This window comes from Acipenser ruthenus, chromosome 10 (genome assembly GCF_902713425.1).
Source record: "Acipenser ruthenus chromosome 10, fAciRut3.2 maternal haplotype, whole genome shotgun sequence".
Lineage (NCBI taxonomy): Eukaryota > Metazoa > Chordata > Actinopteri > Acipenseriformes > Acipenseridae > Acipenser > Acipenser ruthenus.
The window spans coordinates 34302296-34321622 of record NC_081198.1 but is presented as its reverse complement, the minus strand read 5'-3'; the positions used below and the strand labels follow the sequence as shown (position 1 = coordinate 34321622).

General features: G+C 38.4%; 1 protein-coding gene across 7 annotated transcripts in view; it reads right to left on the bottom strand.

Annotated features, from left to right (window-relative positions):
• Positions 1 to 19327, bottom strand: part of LOC117412271 (striated muscle-specific serine/threonine-protein kinase-like) — a 118319-nt gene that overhangs the window by 65341 nt on the left and 33651 nt on the right. For 4 of the 7 annotated variants that reach the window (XM_034020514.3, XM_059032068.1, XM_059032065.1 and 1 more), the window contains exons 2-4: positions 8564 to 8668; positions 6950 to 7127; positions 352 to 2033 (exon numbers count right to left, since the gene is read on the bottom strand). In XM_034020514.3, coding sequence (XP_033876405.2) covers positions 352 to 2033; positions 6950 to 7127; positions 8564 to 8668 — 1965 coding nt within the window. Of the gene's footprint in view, positions 1 to 351; positions 2034 to 6949; positions 7128 to 8563; positions 8669 to 9557; positions 9593 to 12700; positions 13243 to 18172; positions 18787 to 19327 lie in introns of those variants that run through there. The other 3 variants (XM_034020504.3, XM_059032066.1, XM_034020495.3) reach the window with 3 other exon arrangements.

Below are 19327 nucleotides of genomic sequence, written 5' to 3'. Positions count from 1 at the left end.
CTGTCTGCTAAAGGTGTGAGTGACCCTGAAATTGACCACTGACCCAATACGGCTGGTACTTTTTTTGGTTTCTTCATTATAAAATTAGCATACTTTGAAATATTGTATATAGTACATAGCTGTATTATATGATTCTAACAGTGAAATCCCATTAGCGGTGTTGTAGTGTTGCCAGTAAATAAAACATTTGGTCATATCAATGATACAGACTACATGCTTTCTTAAAATGCCTGCTGAAATGGATTTTATATAAAACAAATGAAAGGTCCCATTTTTATTTTTGTTCTATACCTCCCTTGCACAGAAAGGCAATTCAGTCTTTCACTAAAATAATATAAAGACAAGACTTACCTAACTCCATATCTGGGGACATTGGACGAGTTCGACGACCATTCCCTCTGCTCCTCTGGGTCTTTCCTTCCTTCGCCACACTGGATTTCTTCTTCGTATCAGCCTCCAGACCAGCACATCCACCACCTGCCTCCGCCTCTACCACAATCCGGGGCACGGCTGGCCTGGGAGCTGGCTGTGCAGGGCTTTCCTCAACTTCCATCTTCTCGTCCTCCACTTTCTCTGGCAAGGGGCTGGGGGAGGGGACTCGTGTGAACCTGGAAGCCATTGGAAGAGCTTGTGTTGGTAGTTCTTGAAGATTGGCGGCTTCTTTGCGGGCTTGTGTAAGTTTGGAAACCATTGGAGGAGCTTGTGTGGGCAGCTGCGGGAGTTGTATGGCTTCTTTCTGAACCAGTGGACTAGCAGGTTTTTGCACAATCCGCTGTACTGGAAGCTGTGTTGTCTTGGTCTCCTCTACTTCCATTGGAAGGTGCTGTGGCAGTGTTGGCTCTTCCCTCTTCTTCTGCAGTGTCTTCACTGGGACCAATCCCTTGGGTAACTCTTTGTGGGGACTGATTCCCCTTGGCTCTCTAGTCACAGAGGGACGATTGGTTAAATCAGAATGTGACACATCCCCTTCTTCTTGCGATCGGTTTACTGTTGCTAGCCCCCTCACTAAAGGTTTCCTAGAGCTCAGCTGTTGCTGCTGCTGCTGCTGTTGAAGCTGCTGTTGTTGTAGTTGTTCCTGTTGTTTCTGTAGTTGTTGTTGCTGCTTTTGCTGCTGCTGCTGTTGCTGTTGCTGCTGCTGTTGCTGTTGCTGCTGCTGTTGTTGCTGTTGCTGCTGCTGTTGCTGGATCCTCTCTCTGTCTTGCAGCTTCTGAAGAACCTCAGGAGGAATTGGCTCCAGCTTTTTCATAGGTGATCTCCCTCTCCTATGCGAGATCTGCTCCGTGGAGAAGGATTTGCTTAAATTGGGCTTGCCTACCACTTTTTTGATGCGCTGGAGTTCTTCTGTGAACTTGTTCTCGATGTCTTGGATCTTGTGACTGTGGCGAGGCTTTTCATCAAAAGAAGAAGCCTTCTGCTTAAATACGGACCTCCGCTGAGCCGCTTCAGCCCTGAGTGCCTCCCTCAGATCTTCCCTGGAGCTCTCTCGGGAAATTCCTGTCCTGCTCTTCTCGTCATCTGACTGATCAAAGGAGCGCGTCCGGTGGAACCCAGCCCAGGAGCGTCCCGAGATGGAACCCTCATGCTGGTCAATACTGCGTCGCCTTTCCTCAAAGTAACGCACCTTCTCGAAGATCTTAGAGCTTGCACGGGCCAGCTTGGGGGAGGGTCGGAGCGTTAAGTCCTTCCGTGAGTATTCGCTTAGTGGCGTCTGCGGACGGGAATCCTGGGTGCTGGTTTGGGAGAGTGCAGAGGATTTTGGCTGCTTGATCTTGTCCTCAAATTCTGCAGGCACTATATCCAGGTACTCAACAGGGGTCACAATTTTCTTGCGGGGGGTCAAGGGGGTGGCTGGGGCTGACCCAGAGCGGCTGGGTATGGGATTGGAGCTAGACCGCTGGCCAATTTTGGGAGAGGGAAGTGGAAGAACTTGGGATCGGGAAGAGGGGTATCTTATTGACCCAAGGTCCCGTTTCTGCTCCAGCTCAGTGGCTTGGCAGCCATAGTCTTCCCTCAAAACGTCTCCACAAAGGCTTCTGAAAGAAGGTGATTAAGGGAAACTTTCTGTTAGCTCTGAGGCCTGGGTGGTGGTGGAGCCCAGTTGTTGGGAAGAGGACAGGAAGCCAGTGGCTAAGTAGTACGAGCTTGGGGCTGCAAGTAGGTTGGACTGCTAATTAAAGACCATGCTGGCTGGACAAGGGAAGGGAAATGGCCTTTTGTTAGAAATGAGGACTGGAGAGCAAACTATTAGAATTGTCAGAGCAGGGCTGGGAGTTAGTTTCAGAGTTTTAAGAGTTTAAGACAAGGATGGGGCTGCTTGTTAGTTAGGACTGGGAGTCAGGGTCTTTTAAGTTGGTTGGGAGGCAGTAGTGCAAATTGATTAAAAGAGTTAAAAGTTGCAGCGGAGCCATCCATGAGAACTGAAGACTAAAGAGCTGGCTGGTCTAGCATTTAAAAGCTGTAGGCACATCAGTTAAAACTGATGGACAGGAGGCTGTGCAGCTAGTGGTCTGGTAGGCTGGCTTTTGGTTGAGTGGCATGGTACGTTACTATCCTTTTAAACTGTTTTTAGGACATTTGCCATACTGTGGGAATATCTGCAGTTATGTTTACAACCACAAAGAGGGCTCACTGCCACACAGCTAAAATTATCCAATATCTACCATGTAGGGTGACGAGGGGATGTCTAGGCCTGATATTTGGTATTGTGCTCGATTAAAAAAAATCATTATCCTAATCCTTCCAACAGAACTGGACTGGTCCTGAATTAGGCCAGAATTCCACCAGAAAGCTAACTCATTACTAGTTTACTGCATGAACAGTACAATCAAGGCAGTGCTGAAACACACAAGACATGTAAGAACATACGGGCATGCAGTACTAGCAAGCTTTCTGAGGTGCAAATCAAAATTGTCTAAAAAGAGGCCTTGAGAACATGATATAAAATGGTGTCTTTAAATATTTTTTTTAGGTAGCGCTTGAATTTTAAGAAGACCCTTGTCTTTCTTTCACTCCAAGAAATAATTACTTAGATCCAAAGACTTCTATCTCTCAGTAGTGTTTTCTACTGATTCTCAATGTTTACCAAAATTGAAAAAAAACGTTGCACTGCAACTTATTACTTATTTTCATAGACTCATAGATAACTGGATAAAGTACAAAGCTTCTATATTAAAACATAAATGGCAGTGATACTTAGCTAGAAGCACTCTTAGGCGAATTCACTTTGAGTGAGACAATGCCCCCTAGAGTCTATGCATCTTCACTGTTGTAAAAGTCCCTCATCTTTAACTTGTGCTAAAATCATCCCTGTGCTGTGCCTGACTTGATAAATGTCCCTGTTTTAATGGTTGCAAGACCCTCTCTTTTCACAGATACTATATTCTCTAGGGCCAGCCTATCCTATATATATTCAGGGCGTTTTAATACCCAACCCTGAGCTGTACTTGAACCTGTGAAATGACAGATAGGGGGGCTATTCTGTTCCAGACCCTCATCTTTCACTGGCATTAAATTGATCCCTGTTTCTGCCTTTGCTAGGCCTGTTTCATAAACAGACGTATGTTTTTGGTTATGAGTCACATTTAACACAGAAATTTAAAAAAAAGTATGTTTTAAAAAAAACAAACAGAAAAACAACACCATGCAAAAAGAAACTTAGAGTTCAACATGCATAAGTTTACCACCCTCTTAGTCTACAGCATGCAGAACAATCAATGGTAAACCAAAGGGGTCGATGACACCACACACACCAACTGAAAATGCAAAATGGTATTGAACAAATGGGTCTGTGTAAAAACTGATTTCTTATCTGTTTATGGGGAGGCAGTTCTGAAATAACATATACACAGGGTCTTATTCAAAAAGCATTAGCATGTAGTCTAAATGCATCAGAGTCCTATTTATTTCCAGACATGCTATCCCTTTGTGAATAATTTACATGTACACTTTAAAATATGTGGCAGATACCATATGAAGGAGGGATGGAATAAGCCTCTTCATATGATTAAGCAGGGATTGCATGGAATTCAAAGGAAAATAATATTGTTGTTTAAACAGTATGTCCTTGAATTTGAATTCCCACCACTTATTATAAAGGGTATGGTGTATATGACAAGACATCCACTCAATAAATACGATGCCTTCACCGGCCCTAATGGTTTGAATTTAGAATAAAGCCTTTTTAGTCCACCAGACAAATGTTCTCACTTTATTTCTTTATTTTCCTTTCATTTTCCTTCACTCTGTACTATATTGAGCATGTGTTCAAATCCCTGAAGCAACATAGACCAATAAGAGCCAATGGTGGCAGAAAGGGACCATTGAAACCTGGCCAGCAGGGGAAGCAGAGATCTCTTCACATAAACAACAGACAACACAATTATAAAAAGCACTACTACTCTGTAGACAGAAATATTTGTCTAGTGGACTTCGGCAACATTTCTTTATGTTTTATTCCAAGTTATGGATGAATGTGTGACATTCAGTTTGTATTTCCTTGTGTCTGGTCTTAATAAAGGTTTACAGTAGCGCAATACCTTTTGTTTTTGCTTACGCTGGTGTGTGTGCCAGAACTGAAATTATCTGGGAATGAACGGTGAAGAAAGGAGGTCAAAGGAAAGTGTGAACTCAAAATAAAAGGAGGAAGAGAAAGAACTCTTAATTCAGAAGGAAGCGTCCGATTAAATTTCACACTTAAAGAAAAAAAAATTAACTTTTAATCTTTTTACCGCGCATGAAGAACACTTAATTTCCAAGAGCTGTTCTGTCACCAGTTGAGATTTCAATCCTTAAATTACTGTGAGGAATCTCATACAAACATATTCTAATGGTAACCACTGAACCTTTAATATTTTGAGTAATTTTATTTAATGGTAAAATGGTACTGGTAAATGGTATTATAATGTAAAAAAAAAAATTACCATTGGTAATACCATTAACTACCATACAAAATAGTCTTCTGAAACAGTGGCATAACAGCTATATTAAATGGTAAGGGTTCCCTATACTTCTGCCACACTGCTGTTTAAAACTTTTAATCAGCATTGCTAAGTGATATAATTATTCGTGATGGGTGGATTATTGCAGATTCCAATATTTTAACTATTTTGTTTTGGAATGTGTATTACCGTAAGTAAATGAAAAAATAAAATACAATTCTTAAGAGTTTTTTTTTTGTTTGTTTTCTTTCTTTTTGTTACTATATAGTACTAAGTTAATGCAAGATGGCCTGTTCTTATTATAAGTTCTAGTCGGATAGGAATGTGAAGCTATCCTACTCTGGGCTACAGACAACTTTATGACTATAAGCAAATATAACTGAATCTGTCCTGTGGAATAAGATTCCATTAGATATGGCAAATGTTGTGCTAGCAAAGGACTTCTCATCCTTAGAAATATCAAATGTTCTTATTTAAACACGAATACCACTTTACCACAATTTACCACTATCGATCATTAAGCTTTTAAACTAATCATTAAGCATTTAAACTAAACATTAGCTAAAAGTACATTTGCTTCCTTATTACTTAAACAGTTTTAGTTTATTGTTTCTAAATGTATAGTTTAAATTAAATGTTATTGTGTGATTTTCATTGCGTGACTAGAACTTTGGAGAATTTGGCACAACAAATAAGTTTAAACTGCACGATTTAGTAGACACGCTTACAAATAATTCTAAATGTGGACCGCTTACTATATTTGCTTCACACAGAACCATCACTGTACTAACAAAAGTGGGGATGTTACTTAATTGACAACAAAGATTGGCACATTCGAAGTACAATGTAAGCACTATGTACTGACATTTAGCTAGAAGTAAATAGTATCCACATATTAAATGAAATTGCCATCTTCCCCATGAGGCTTTAAGGTAATAGTCAAATGAAAGTTAAATTAAATTGTGCTTCGGTAAAACGGAGGCCGGTTTGGAGATTTTTAAGTTTAAAAATAAAAAAACAAAAAATACAATAAAATAAAAAGTGAGTTTTAACAAAACAAAAGTGATATTCCAGTTTAGCGTTTGTAGGGAGAAAGGTAAAATGAGGGGTGGGAGGATCAGGATTCAATATAGACGTGCGCAGTGGACCCTGGCTATAGCACTGGAGTGTAGATTCAATTATTTTGTGCTTTATAGTGGAGGTACAGAGAGACAGAGAGGAGGATTGAAACAGGAGGTACAGAGAGAGGGAATTCTTTCATTCAAGCATTGTTTTTTAAAAAACCTAATAAGGTTGCATTGTTGCCTTTCTTTATTATCCATCTATGTACTTTCAGTAAGCTCAGTTTGAAGAAACTGGTAATGTCATTAGCTAAGATAACTCTGATATTACCCAGCCATACCCAGTTGCCCATTATACAAAGGGATCATTACCCCTGTATAAGCATTTTCTTTTTTTGATTGGTGTATTCCATAACTGAAATGTGTCTCTCTGCCTAATACAAATGGACATGGAAGTCTATTTAGGTAACCATTTCTAACTAGGAATACAGTAGATATCATCACTGCAGTTTCAAATGGTTCAATTCACTGTACCTTCTGTTCAATAGTTGAGAATAATCCTCATATTATTAATTCACTTTTCTATCCCTCTCCTCTGATTTAAGAGTCGCTTCACTGGCCCCTGACGGCCGGAGCCATTTCAAAAGGTGAAAATCATAAATATATTAAACAAATGCATGTATTACAAGGGAGTGTTATAGCAAGGGTGCACTGTAGCTTAGCGTTTGGTTCTTTTCCGCGTTTTTATTTATTTATTTTACTTACAGGGGTATAGAAAAAGTTCTTCCTCTATAGAGACTGAAAGTGCTACCGTAGTAATCGCTAGCTAAAGACAGACTTTCCTCGGACCCCCAGACTGGCCGGGACAGATTGGCACGGGACGCCCGAATCAGAGGCTCGACCCCTAGGTGTCTGATCTGGATGCCGGGCGGCTCCCGCGCATTAGCTTGCCTGGAAGGCTTGGAGAAAGCATCCTTCTGCGTGGAAACAGTGACTCTCGAACCCAAGCCAGACAGCTCCTTCTCCACCACAGTGTTCTGGCTTCCCGCCCAGCTGCCTGCCCGCGACCCACTCCAACCTGAAGCGGGCGTTGTTTCAGGGGTGGCGTCCTTCATCAGATCCAAATTGCCTAAAAACAAAAATACGTGTTTGTGATTAAGTAGATAGAAAATGTCCATTATACACACCATTAAAACAAATACATATTATCATAGCACAGAGGTTCCTGCCTATACTCATTTATACACCCCCAAAACACACAGGAAGGAGCTTCAATTACCTTTTAAAACATTTTTGTTCCCAGACCTTTTTATGATATTTGCAATCATTCTGAGTGTCGTTACTTGAATATAACGTTTTACTGGTTTTTCCCGGTATATGCTGGGTAAAGTACTTTTTAATGTTTTTAATTGTCCAGCGTCAACATCAGTGGAACATTTAGAATATTTTCGGTCCTAGTTCTGGTATGGAGGTAAGACGTTGCCTCCATGGCTACCAGTAGCGTCTCTTCAGTTTATCGTAAACTTTCATTTCAGAATTTGACTCCCTCAGTGACATTATTTTGTTCTTTGAATGTTGAGCTTCTGCAAATTTTGCTACAGATTTTTTTGAGTACTTTATCACGTCAATTGAAATCGTTACTTTAAAACCATCTAATATTAACGGAGCCTGTTTTCATTGTACTTGTCAGAACAAATTGATTTGATTCCACAATGCCTGGCCAAAGTGCTTTATCTTATTGTAAATATTATAAAATGTAACAGAATGTTTATTTTTAATAAAAAAGTGATTCTATACTATGCTCTTTAAAAATGTTACACTAAAGCAAACAGGTATTTTCATGTTAAAACATGATCTGGTACTATACTAGAAAAAAGAAAAGCCCTGTTTACAAGCCGCGTACTTCCTGGGTCATTTCACCTGGAGAGTGAAATTGTCCCCCCCCCCCCCCCCCCCCACCCCCCCCCCCCCCCACTGTCTTCTTTCCTGTTAATAACCAATCAGCTGCTTCCCCTATATACTGACATGCTTTCAGCCAGTTCCATGCTTTGACACTGCAGAGGAAATGCAAGTGCAAACAGATAACCCAAGGACAATGAGACCTTCATTTAACTTAATACATGTCTGATAAACATGCGTTTCTTTCAAGACTGCACATTTCCGACCTACTATATGTAACTAATGGAAGTGCGAAATGGCTAAGATTAATGAACTGGTTATCACTTTAAAGGAGTGCAAACCAATGATTTTAAGTCCATATGTTAAAGGAGCCATAGTGCATGTGAGTTTATAGTAGTGAGCGTCACAGCAGTGTACTGCCAGCAAAATAAAAGGAAACTTGATCCAAAATGGCAGATCCCTAGATGGCCCTGGCTTTAATTGCTATTGACACTTTGGCTGATTTAGCCTGTGTTACATATATATAGGCATTTTGTCAGCACTGTGCTATTATCTCATTTACATGATAGATATGGAAAAGTGTCAACTACACATTTAATAAACTTTGATGTAAATTGGTTTTGCTGAAATTGCAACAGAACAATTCATTCAAATTCTTCCAATTACCTGCAGGCACTCTGTGAACAGCCTGGTCCTGAGGACCACGGGGTCCTTCTTTTGTTGCCATGCCTATCTGAGGCTCAGCTGCCTCGTCTTCTGTGGTCTCTGAGTCTGAGGAAAGGAAAAGGCAGTTTTAATAAATGTGAGGAACTGTAATATAAAATTATAATGAGAATGAATGGATAGGATAGATTACAGGACACTAGATTTAAATTCATGCCTAAGCAGTAACCAGTGATACCAAATACAAGATTCTTTGACATCAATATCATCATAAACACTCTTTTTTGGGTAAGCTGTTGTCCATAATGATGCTCTGAAGCTAAAGACAGTATATATGTATCTCATATATTCTACAGTATAATATTACATAACCATTTATAGCACAAAATCAGCATATATATCCCTATAATGCCATTTCAATAGCATTTGCATTCTTGTTATTTTAACACATATAGCACAGAAACAATGGCTCCTGACTATAAAGCACTTTATATTCTACTTATTTCAATTGACCTTAAAAATAACAACCAGGGTTCAAATTCAAAGTGAAATGAGTTTGGTGGTCTAAAGCTTTACAGTATTGTACACATCTCAAAATCACCACCATTTAGTACAACTGGTGTGCATTTCTTTGGTCATGAATTAGACAGGTATGGAGACTTACTGCTCCCTTACCCCCTAAGTTCAACATTCTTTGACGGTGACGGAGTAGCTAAGGCAGGTTTAAGTGGCAATGAGGCTCACATTTCCTGTGCTTGTTATGCTATCCCTGCACTGTGGATTAACAGAAAGGCCTATGTGTAATCTTCCAAATCTGGCACCTTTTTGGAGCCCCAAAATTCATCACCAAAATGACACACGAAATACAGAATGGGTTAAGAGAACCAGAAAAATAAAGAAACAAGAAAAAGTACTGTGAGATACAAAGGGAAAGAAAGAGAAGGGCAAATATTTGGAGGAACAAGTGAATGTCGATTAGAGTAAACCATTTAATTACCATAACTGTGCTTCCTGCAGGAGCGGAAAACTTCGCTTCCATAGTGGCAGCAAGAAAAAGCAGACAAGAGAGCACCGTTACTATAGTATCCAGAGTTCATGACACATGGTAAATTAGACTCACGCCAACCCTCATTATAGAACTGCTGCCCTGGCATTCAAAGCCTGCTTGAACACTGCACTGATTACAATTCTCTCATTAAAAGGCTGTGTACTAAAGATGTTGTCTTTTGATAGATACTAAAGACTTCATCTATACCATTCTGTATAGGTTAATTAAACCTCAGCTTTCATATACATGTAATACAAGAACAGTAGGCCTTCCTGAGATGGTAAACCACTAAACAGTTCACAAGGAAGAAACACTACATCATTTTGGGTACATTATTGCTCAGCATTTGTCCTGGAGTTGGCTTTTTGGACATGTAGCAAGAAAGTACCTAGGTGTATAATACACTAATTCTGACCTCCAGAGTTACAGCAATTCAGTCTGCATTGAGAGCTTTAAATGAGAGTCCATACACACGTATTCAGTATGAGTGCTAATGTGCATCATTCTTTAAAATACTATGCCAAGCAGATACTTGGTAACTAACATCTAAACACTTATTGAATAACTGCCCTGTGTAAATATTACAAAGTACACTACAAAAGTGATCATTTTTTGCAAATCATTTTTTTCACACAAAAGACAATGCTCACAAACAGATTCATTAAAAGTCTCTGTAGCAACAGAAGACTTGAAGTGATCAATCAACATACTTTTTTTTTTTTAATCGATTAACATATGCCATGATTTAAACAATAAATTAAATCAGAGACCAGACATAACCCTCATCTAGTAGACAAAAGCTTTTTCATTATGACTCCTCCAGAGCTAGCTGTAACTTATCGAGTGAAACATTTTCTCATCACCCAGTGCCCCTCTGTTGTGTGAGATTGACTTTCTTTGATATAAGATAATGCAAAACCTTTGGCCATAGCTATATGACTAGAATATTCATTATCTCCATAGTCCCTGTATCCATTTAAATGAATGTTGAGGGGTTTTATTATAAATCATGCATTTTTGGACCAAGAATGCATTTAAAGTGAAAATCCCTTCTGCTATACTGTAGTCTCCCTTCGCAGTTTGTTTGACTTCAGTCACAAAACGTTATTGGACAGTTTTTGAAGCATTTTATAAACATTCTCTTAGTTAAAACACTGCTTTGAAAAAGAAGACTAAGACAAGATAAACCCAACCTAAAAGGTTTTCTGAACTGCAAGCTAGATCAAATTAAACTAGGCTTTAAAAAACATGAAATTAAACAGTCCTTAGTGTTTGGTGAATAGGGTCCTTTGTACAGAGGTAGTGCCTTGATTATAATAATTTCCTTTCTCTTAAAAGCCTTATTCTTAATATTACTGTTTCAAAGAACGAGCAGGTTTCCTCATTTGAATGACAACTTGCCTTTTTGACCCTGGGTTATTATTTTACTCATTATAAAAGTGAACAGGTAGACATAGGTTCTCCACCACAGTATTTCTTACAGCATGCAGTGGTGCCAGCACATAATGACACCCTGTGGTTTTAGGGACTCAATTAACTACTGTAGCGGTCTTCACATATTTTTACAAGTTGTTAATTAATTACTTGCTGTTCAATGAAAATAAATACTTGAATGCAGTCTACTCCAGACCAGCCTCAAAACCAAAACCCAGCTATGCTTAATTGTATTTAGAACTACAGATCATATAGACTAAGAACTTTGTGTCCAATCCACTGTTTGAACATTCTATCAAAATCAAGATGTATTTCATGCAACTAAGGGCAATAATACTGAAATTAGTAAATGGTGTTACCACTATAAACATAATATCTTTAATAACTGGGTACTTATACCAATAGTCCCTGCACCTACACAATATTGTACAAGTAAATGGCCTTTCCTGACGTTTTTACATTGTACCACCATAGCAGAGGATATTTCCATGTAGTTGCTCACTTATTCCACCAGTTGTTACTGTGTCAGAGTAGTTAGTTATTACAATGTTATTGCATTGTTTCGTAGCCCTCTAATCTACAGTGCTACCAGATTTAGTGTTTTTATTTAGTACAAGTAATTTATAAGGCTACTCAACATGAATACATATGCATTCTAGGTCCTAGCACCAATCAAAAAAGCTGTTTGTATTTAAAAGTCTCAGCATCCATTCAAATGAATACTAAGATTATACATTCAGGAGGAAAGACTCTGAGACTTTTCACCATTTCAAAAGGCATAATTGAGTTCCACATGCAATACAATCTTTAAACATGTACACAAAAAGTATATACAATTTAAACCTTTTTTTTAAAAGACATGAAACATGAGTAAATTGAAATAAAATAAACACAACGACATACATATCTTTTTAAAGAATAGTCACCATTTATTGCAAAGCAAAAGATACAAAATGAAAAGAAATGAAAAGAAGCTACCACTTTGAAGGAGTGCAAACCAGTGCTTTACTCTTACCACGTTCCTTATCTCCTATTAACTTTATTAATATTAATATCAGCCCTCTTATTGTGCTGAGAATCTCTGCTAGCACGTTACATGACAGGGCATGAACAGTCATGTAAATATATTGTAAGAACTGGGTAACAATCAATGGTTCCTGCTATTACATGGTAACTACTTACATGGAAAAGCACCTTGTTACCAGATGTAACACCACAGTATAGACCATTACACAGGCCAAGCAATTACATACTTTTACATTTATAGATACTTAAGTAAGAGCAGGAGCAACAGGTAGTTCCCAGTTATTAAATGGTTAAGTACAGTATGCGCTGTAATATATAGAGCTACTTCACTCGTTTTAAGACAGGATTTACTTAAAATATATATATTTTTAAATTGAATCGACTTAATTGGGGGGGGGGGGGGGGTTGTATTCAGATACTGTAATTAAAGTAAATATGCTATCTGCATATTCCAAATTGGGGTATAGACCACAAGCAAATTAACAAAGAAAAAATGCAGTGATAATATTGCTAGAGCTAAACATGGGTATGAAAAATTGATTGGTTGGCTAGCACTCCTTTAAATGGGGTAGCATGTGGTTCATGGGGTGAAGGGAAGGGGGCTGTGTTGTTATTTATAAACCCAAACACACCATGGGTAAACCTTCCAAAGGTTCGAGTGGAGTGTCCCGTTTTCTGAAAGATAAAGGAGAGAGATGTTAGTGACTTTAAAGCAGGAGGTGTTGTGCATACCTGATTTGTACATCCTCTCTTAGGTGCTTGTGTTTAGCACTTTGTATAACTCCAACCTTTTTTGTCTGTTCTACCAGCACAGACCAGCTTTATTGAAAGATATTCCCTCTTCATCCTTACTTTACCCCCCAAAATATGAGAAGTAAACACTGTAGCTAAAATAACATACAATGTCTTCATTTGTTCTTACTTTTAAGGCTTAGAAAATAAGAGATTTTGACAAAACGTCCATCTATTTGATTTCTAATTAATCTGTCGTTTGCATAAATACCTATAACGTTGAGCTGGAGATCAGTTCTTAAAAGAAATACACTGTAGCTTCAGAACAGCAACACTTCCAAGCCAAAGCTCTGGTAGATCATGTGTTGAGTCAGCCATAGAATGTGATGAATTAGCAGTTTAAGTTTTCCTTTTTTTATCTTTAAATTTGGTATGCCCAATTATGTTAGGGGACGCAGTGAGGAGAAACTGTCATTGCCGGTTTTGCCTTTCTAACCTACGGGCGCCAATGCGACGCCCCCGGTGGAATCCCCAGTGAAGACTGGCAATTTCGCATAGCCAGGATACTAACCTGAGTTTCCCTGACTGGATGAGTCACCCTGCACACCACACAGCTCTGCTTTATCACTGCTTAAAACTGAAACTGCACCCCTGAGAAGTTTCAGTTTTCTAAGGCTATAGAGCAGAACTTGAACATTTGAACACAGTTAAACAAAAACATCTTCAGCACAAAATAAGGGGACCAGAGAGAATGTTTCTAATGTGAATAGGAAAGAAAAAAAAGAATTGAACCCTTCTATATCGCTGCTTTAAAGAGAGCCCCTGTCCTGTACCTAGTGGAATACCTGAGAGAAGCAAGAGAGTTGATCTATTGTGCTATTTTCTCAGACATTTCAGGGTTAAGAAAATAGCCGCATAATTCAGCACAAATTGACAGTTTCTGCTTGAGAGGCTGAATGGCATGTCAGGTTTGAGATGTGCGTGCAGTGACTCACATAGCACCAGGGTACTGAAGCTTATTATGGGTAGGAAATTTGAAATGTAATTACCACACCTTTAAAGAATCTTCAAAAAGCAAGATAAGAAGATGTTCTAAAGAGGCAATAAGGTTGTTGTTTTTTATTGAAACTGTCTGTTATCTGACTGATAGGCAGGTATTCTTTCAAGACACCTACCCTCTTTGTGCTTGTAGGTTCACTGATTAGAAAATGAAATTGGATCCCTGGCGTATCTGTGTTTACGTCTGCCATTGTGCCATTGAGGTTTGCGTGTGGGAGGGAGTGCGTCTGTCTCTGTGATTCTGTGTGCTTAAAACTCGTTTAATCAGTGAAGCAGATGTTGCAGGGAGAGACTGAACCTGTCAGTCTGCACTCTAATCCATTAGATACAGAAAGAAATGATACCCTAATGGTTGCAGTAAAGCTGAGTGATTTCACATTATTTCATGAAAATGCTTCCTAACACAATTATCAACGCTGGGCGTCTGTGATATTTCAGATACCAGCATTACCTCCAAGAATGTTGCTTCTAGAAAAGGAATGCCAAAGCCTCCAGACTGAATTCCACTGCTCTTTTAAAGGACTCAGTTCAAACTTTAATTTCCTGTGGTAGCCATCAGCTAGTAACCTTTTAAATATCACAATTACTGCATTTACACTGCAATGTTTACCGTCATTCTTAGAATAAAACCTGCACCCTGTATATAACACACATCCCTTGTATAACATACACTACATTATTGGGTTGCCTTTGGTACATATCTTCTATAATGCACACCTCATGTGCACGACTCAATCAAAAACATTGTATAGACTTTTTTGCAGTTGCACATAATGTCTTACGCTTGGCAGAGTTCCAGCTTGATTAGCCGTGGAGTAATTACAGAAGGTTGGAATTCAAAATCAAGGGGAAATTGTTTTGTTCCCCAGCGTGTGGTTCGCCGGTTTTAAACCTTACCCTGGCGTCATCTGAATATTACAAGAGCCTCCTTGGTTTGTTGTTGAATTAATGCCCAATTTAATACTTTATGAGCACCACACAATTTTTCAGAGTAATAGTACACTGTTTGTGAGTTCTTCAGTTGCACGTATTAATATGACAAAGTAGATGTATGCTAGGTTGTAAATAACACCATACTAGGTTTCAGCCTGGGTTTTTATATAAGCCTTATTAGACATAACAACTCAGAAACACACCAGTTTGTTGAGGTGATATGTAAAAAATGTGTCATAATGTAATGTGGAGTGGCTAATTTAAAAAAAAAAAAAAAGCGCCTCCGATAGAAAACAAATAGAAATGAAATATATTGGACTTTATTAGATCATATTTTGTATATGATGATGTATTGTTTAGCCATTCTATCCAATAAAGGTATCTATGGATTTTAAAATATATTTTTTCTATTTTTTTATATTAGTGTACACACTAATGTACATCAATTAGTGTACATAAATTAGATAAATATATTTGTTTAGAATATATTTCAATTATATAACAAAATATGTTAATATTTGTTTTAGATGAATTTATTTGTATACAGGAAAACTGGGTATTTTATGTTGTAGACAATCTGAAAACTGTAAAATCTCTCTCTTTTTTGCTTTTACAATAAGCAAAACTAAATTACCATTTTCTGACTAACCTTTGTTTTAAATTTCTTATCAGTTTGCCCTGTGATCTATACTTCTGTGCTTCTCTGTCCCTCTGTCAGTCTCTCTGGCTATCAAGATCCAATTACCTCCCTCGCTGTCTCTCTCCCATTCCTGTCATTCGGATTAGGAATCCGTAGCTTTGATCATCAACTCCTATCACAAGGTGAATGTTCTCAGAATGTCATAATATTTTCTGAGGCAATACATATTTGGTTTGCATTACACACTGTAGCAGGGCGAGGTGCCCTGTGCATTGTTTTGTTTATTTTAGTTTAGAACGGGGGTTCCCCCTCCGTCCCTGTGTTATTTTGTATTTGTATTATGATTTATTATTTACATGACGGCGAGCGCCGTATGTTTTGTTATTGTTTTGTTGAAATGACGGCGTAGCCGATTGTTTTGTTTAGTGTGGATGGGTAGCCCCATCTACAACATAATTAATAAACCTGTGCAGATTGTGGCCGAGGGGTAATAGGATGATTTATTAATTAGTTAAACCCCTCGGCCATGATATAAAAAGCCTGCAGCTCTCGGCACTCGAGGTGGGTGTCGCAAGAGAGGAGAGAGCGAGCAGAGAGACGGAGAGCGAGAAACTTGATTTAAAAGACAAAGGATCAGTGAAGGCTATTGCCCAGCCTGATCGCGTTATTTTTGTGTTCGTGATTTGTTTATGTTTAAACCTTTTATTTCGCTCTATGAGCAAAGTCTTTTTGTTTAAATATTTTATTTATTTTTGTTGTTTTGCTAATAAAGACGGCAGCCAGCCGATTGTTTCTTTTGAACTGCAGTACTTGCCCTGGTGTCAGTTTGTTTTCGTTCCTGATTCTGCCTGACGTCAGACCACCAGTCACCCTGTCACACACACATATTGGATTTACCAAGTTTCTGGTTTTGTCAGACACTGTTTCTTGTAATCTCTGCTTGTCTACCCAGATATCAATCTGGGTAGAAAAATATGAATGATGTCTGCCTGTTTTTATACTTAAACAGAGATTGATAATGCTTCTTATCTCCTAGATTTCACAATAGGAGATAAGATTATAAGACTGCAGACATTCTCAAAGCAAAAACCTTTTCAATTTGTTGTGTACCTGAATATACCGTAGAGGCTTTTGTCAGAGAATATTTCTCCTATTACCTATATACTAAATTTGTTTGTTTGTCTACCCAAAATAAACTGCTAGAAAAAGAGAAGGGTGACGAGAAGAGTAATCAATAAAGCTTTGAATATGTTTCATAGGAAAAAATAGAGAATGTACAAAAATCTAAAACAGATACAGTGCAATGGATTCTGAGATGCAGGGAAGGGAGATCTTTTTAGAAGCAAGACAGATTCTAGCACTCCGAGTTAATGATATAGCAACAAGAGTGGAGAGAATACTGATTAAACGGAGCGTCGGAGAGACCAGTTGTGAAAGTTGTTAGTAACGTCAAGCTTGTTTTCCCAGCTTGAGGTGCTATGTTCATTTAGTGTAGTCAAATGAGGGATCCATGCTTCTTAAATGGCTGTTTTTTAACCAGAGTTGTTTCTGGAGGGGTGTTTTGGAGTCTACAGACTCCACAAATTGGACCTCACAAAACATGCTGTAGTCTGTTTAATCTAAACAAGGCTATATCAAGTAAAGCTGTTACTGAAATCATTCAATTATGTTTTCCCATATTTTTACAAAGAGGAAATTACCAAAGATTGTATTAAGTACATAACAGCTGTAGATCTGGCAGTGTTGAGAATAATTTTAAAAGACCCCATTACCTTTAAAGTGTCTATAAAGCATTTTTAAATGTTGTTACCGCTGTTCATAGTATCCTCTATAATGCCTTAGTAATATCTATTAAGTATCTACTGTATAAAGTATTTATAAGTTACATTATAAGGGGAAGGGGTGGTGACTGCACAGTACGACATCTTAGTAATGCCATTGTTCCCAACATTCCCAGGTTGTGAAATAATAATACATGTTCACATTTTAAAAACAGGTATATCCCTAATTCTAATATTGGTGGTGTCTATTTTTGTGAAGGTCTTTTTGTTTGTTTACCTTGTATAGTTGGTAATTCATTTTGAAAAATTATTGCGCTTACCGTCTGTCTTGCATGTATAAAAAACAAACAACATAGTCAAGCTTTATATGGTAATAAAAAATGGGGAAAGCATGGATTTCCCAAGGGCACTGGAGCTCCCAACCCCTGGGGAAAGATAAACAGCATGCTAATTTGGTGATCCTGAAGGAACTTGAAGGCTAACAGTGGTCCTCTTGATAAATTGTTTTCTAAACACATTAGGTTTACTATACTTACCCTGCAGACAGCTGTCCAGACAGCTCATTTCTCTAGGTTGGGAATTGAAACCAAAAACTGAAACTATAGCCAGAAGCACCTTTGGAAGATGTTATCCCTAGTACCAATTGGGTTATATGAATCAAAGAGACAGCATCTAATAGATTTACAAGAAGGACTTCCTGTACGCACTGAAATGATGATAGAACCCTCCCTCCATACCACTCACACCCCTCTATTGTTTGTATTGAATGACACAGAACAAACGCAGATGCTTAATAACACAGAGGATGGGTGGGGCACTTCAGAATATTCTACTGCCACTTTCAACAAATTACGCCCCTCACATGCACGTCATTTTTCTAATAGGAGTTATGCATAACTAAACAATAAAAAACTAATACTGCACAACTAAAACAAATACAAACAACTGTAAATTCTTACCTGAAATCGTTTCTTCGCCCAGATTTTTTTCATGGTGACGATGCGTTTAGATTCCGTTTCAGCAGCCACCAAACCAAACGTACGTTTACAAGGTGGGAGGTTTTCTTTCACAGCTGGATCCTCTTCGGGATTTCTTAGATTAACCTTTTTGCAACTGGTCCCTTAGCTCAGGGTCAGTTAAAAAAACCTTCCTTCTTTATTTCTTTATGTATGCACTGTTAGAACAAGTGCTGAAATCTTCAAGTTCAAAACAAAACAAAACAAAACAAAACCACACAAAACCAGTTTTAGTACACAGGATGGAAAAAATAAATAAAACTGTGGCAATTTTTCTCCTACAGTCAACAGTGAAAGCTTTATAAAAAACAAGCTTCAGCGCTTGATTCAATCTCAAGGCTCCTAACTAAATATATTCCAGAGAGATAGCTGTACCATTAGGTTGGAAGCCACAGCAAATGCTTAAATCGTAGTTGAGGAGGGAAAAAAAGCAAATATATATGCTTTAAAAGATGACTGAAATAAATTTCCAGTCTAAGAAGCCTCACAAATTACCAGACGACATCAGAAAGCAAAGCATCTTAATAACCCTTCTTTCAGAGACAACAAATGAATCAGCCCACCCCCCACCCCCCCCCCAGCTTGTGGTGAGAAACAGCAGTTTTAAATTCTCTTCTCCAAAGACCCTGTGTCTCTTTCACAGCAGTAGAAGACGATTGCAGAGCCTCCAACATAGCCTCAAGCCATCCATTTTTAATTCAAGATCAATTGCTGTGACGCAAGGCTGTCCTGGATCAATGCTGCTGTTGTGATAAGTAGTGACTAACCATTACACAGATAAACACTGCTCTTTTTATTCTCTCTCTCTCTCTCTCATGCACTGCCTCCCTCCCCCTTTCTTTTTCTATACCACCCCCTTGCTCTCTCCATCTCATTTCTTTTTTTCTCCCTTTCCTCCCTACAGCACCCTTCTCCTGTCTCCATTTCCTCCTCATTCTTGCTTTTTCTTTTCTCCCTCAAAGTACACAAACACTTGAGAGGAACACACACACACATACAAATTCAAACTCTGAACACAAACCAGGTATTTATTTAATAGATATATGAATACAGGCCAGTTATGCAGGTTGTGTCCAGTAATGCCATTAGTTTTCATAC